We start from the raw sequence: 2053 nt of genomic DNA, 5'->3' as shown, positions 1-2053 counted from the left end.
CCCCCCCCCCCCCCCCCCCGCTCTCGCCTGGTTTCTGTTGATCTCCGGCGGCCCCGGTGAGACGCCTGCCCTATTTTCCTCGCCCGAAGCTGGCACCCCTCGCACCATCAGCTCCCCCACCTTCCCCGGTCTCCCTTCTCTCGCTCGCCGTGTCTCTTTCGGGGTATATTGGTGAAGATCTATGCCCGGCCGGGCGCCATGTGCGGGGATGCGCATCCGGCTTTGCCGCACGGTGAGCTTACTTTTCGGAGGCGGCGGCCATCTCCTGACAGCGCGCCTGCGCCAGGTGCCGAGCAGTGTTGATGGCCGCTAGCGGGGTCTCCGGCGCCGGGCGCGAGGTGGTGAACTTCGGGTCGCCGGAGGGATTGTATTTTCCGTAGTAGACGTCCATGATGTCATTGATGATCGACGTCCAGTGGATGTTGACGAATGTCAGCTGTGTGCGCAGTTGGGCAATCGGCTCGTAGCGTCCCTGCACAGTCTGTGTCCGATGTCCGGAGTGGGATGGTGAGTATGGCGTCGGGCGGGCGGGCAGCCGCCAATTGAGAGATGAGAAAGGAGGGGGCTCAAATGTGTGTGTGTGTGTGTGTGTGCGTGTGTGTGCGTGTGTGTGCGCGCGCGCGAGGGCATATGAACAGCAGGCAGGTGTCGTATGTGCACGGACCTGCTGCAGGCGGGCCCAGCCGCGCATTAACCCCTGCCGCAGGGAGTCGGTGGAGTCGCTGGCGCCGAGATCGCCCGAGGCGCTGGCCGCCGGCGGCACGCTGACCGCAACCTGCGTATGGCCCTTGTCGCCGGGGCCGCGCATCATGATGTATTCAACTCGATCGCCGGCTTTCAAACATGGCCGAAGCGGGGGCCGAGGGCCGGCAAGCCGGATGGGTGGTATGGGGGACAGGGGGGACGGGGCGAGGCGGGGAGCGTATGTCAGCACCGTGGTGGCGGGGGTGGCGGCACGGAGACGCGGCTGCGAGGCTCGGCATCGGCCGGCCCAAGGCAGGGGAAGCGCCCCCACGCACAGGACGAGGCCGCGGCCCGGGTGAAGGGAAGCGTGGAGACCTGCTGCTTCTGGAAGGTGTTCAGCAGAGCCTGCCAGTTGACGGCCCCCTGGAAGATGGTCACCTTCATCGGCCGGTCGGGGGTCTGCTGGGTGGGGATGTTCAGCTTCTGCGAGACGCTGGTCGATGCGACCACCGACCCCTGCTGATCCGGGACCTGGAAATTGACGGACACCTCCACGCAAAGGTACTCATTCTCATGGATGATGATGTTGGCGAAGGCATCCTCGAAATCCTCGACAATGAAGTAGATCAGGGGATAGGACACGGCGTAGTCGTGGCCTGGTGGTGGGCATGCGAGGTGGGCAGATTAGTGCCAGGCGTGTGTCGGGCCCCGCGCAGAGGGGCTCCTGTCATGGGGGGGGGGGGGGGGCCGGGTCGCGCACCTTTCTGATCCATGCGGGTCATGTTCGGCGAGGCGTACACCCGCTTGGCGACATGCCGATGCGCCTCCAGGGCCACCTCGGTGCCAACCGAGCGCCGCGTGCAAACAGCCACCATAAGCTGGAAGTTGAGCTACAGGCGCGCGCGTGTGTGTGTGTGTGTGTGTGTGCATGTGGACATGCTGATGCGTCAATAACCGGGGAGTCGCGCCGCTTGCTCCCGCGCTTGACCCTTCCCCCGGGGCCCCCGGAGAGATGGCAACAACGCACCTGAACCACTGTGTTCAAGTAGAAAGTCTCGCGCCAGTTGATGATGAGGGACTCCTCATCCGAGGGAATGGCGTTGGGCTCGGTCCGGCGACGGACAATCAGCAGATCCTCGGCCGGCAGATCGGCGACCTCGCCGTCGACAATCGGCAGCTTCACGTAGAAGAGCAGATCATCGGCCAGCAGGTCCGAGGAGGTGGCCGTGTGGAAGACATACCGCAGGAAGAGGTCCTTCCAAAAGCTGGTTGTCGCCATCGGCGCGGCGAGGATCTCGTCAAACGCCGCCTTGAGGTCCATCGTCGGGTGTTGGTGCGGCTGTGTGGCGAGCAAGCGAGGGGGGGGGGG

General features: G+C 65.0%; 1 protein-coding gene across 1 annotated transcript; it reads right to left on the bottom strand.

Moving 5' to 3' along the window:
* Positions 1-150: 150 nt before the first annotated feature.
* Positions 151-2051, bottom strand: H696_04068 (hypothetical protein). The gene is made up of 5 exons (XM_009497943.1): positions 1712-2051; positions 1445-1574; positions 1020-1340; positions 665-834; positions 151-481 (listed from the first exon to the last, which is right to left on the bottom strand). Exons 1-5 carry the CDS (start codon positions 2003-2005, stop codon positions 239-241), a joined length of 1158 nt encoding a protein of 385 aa, XP_009496218.1. The 5' UTR covers positions 2006-2051; the 3' UTR covers positions 151-238.
* Positions 2052-2053: the final 2 nt, after the last annotated feature.

The sequence above is a fragment of the Fonticula alba genome (genome assembly GCF_000388065.1).
Source record: "Fonticula alba strain ATCC 38817 unplaced genomic scaffold supercont2.6, whole genome shotgun sequence".
NCBI lineage: Eukaryota > Rotosphaerida > Fonticulaceae > Fonticula > Fonticula alba.
Note: the sequence above shows the minus strand (reverse complement) of the source record. Positions and strands in the feature narration are given on the sequence as shown.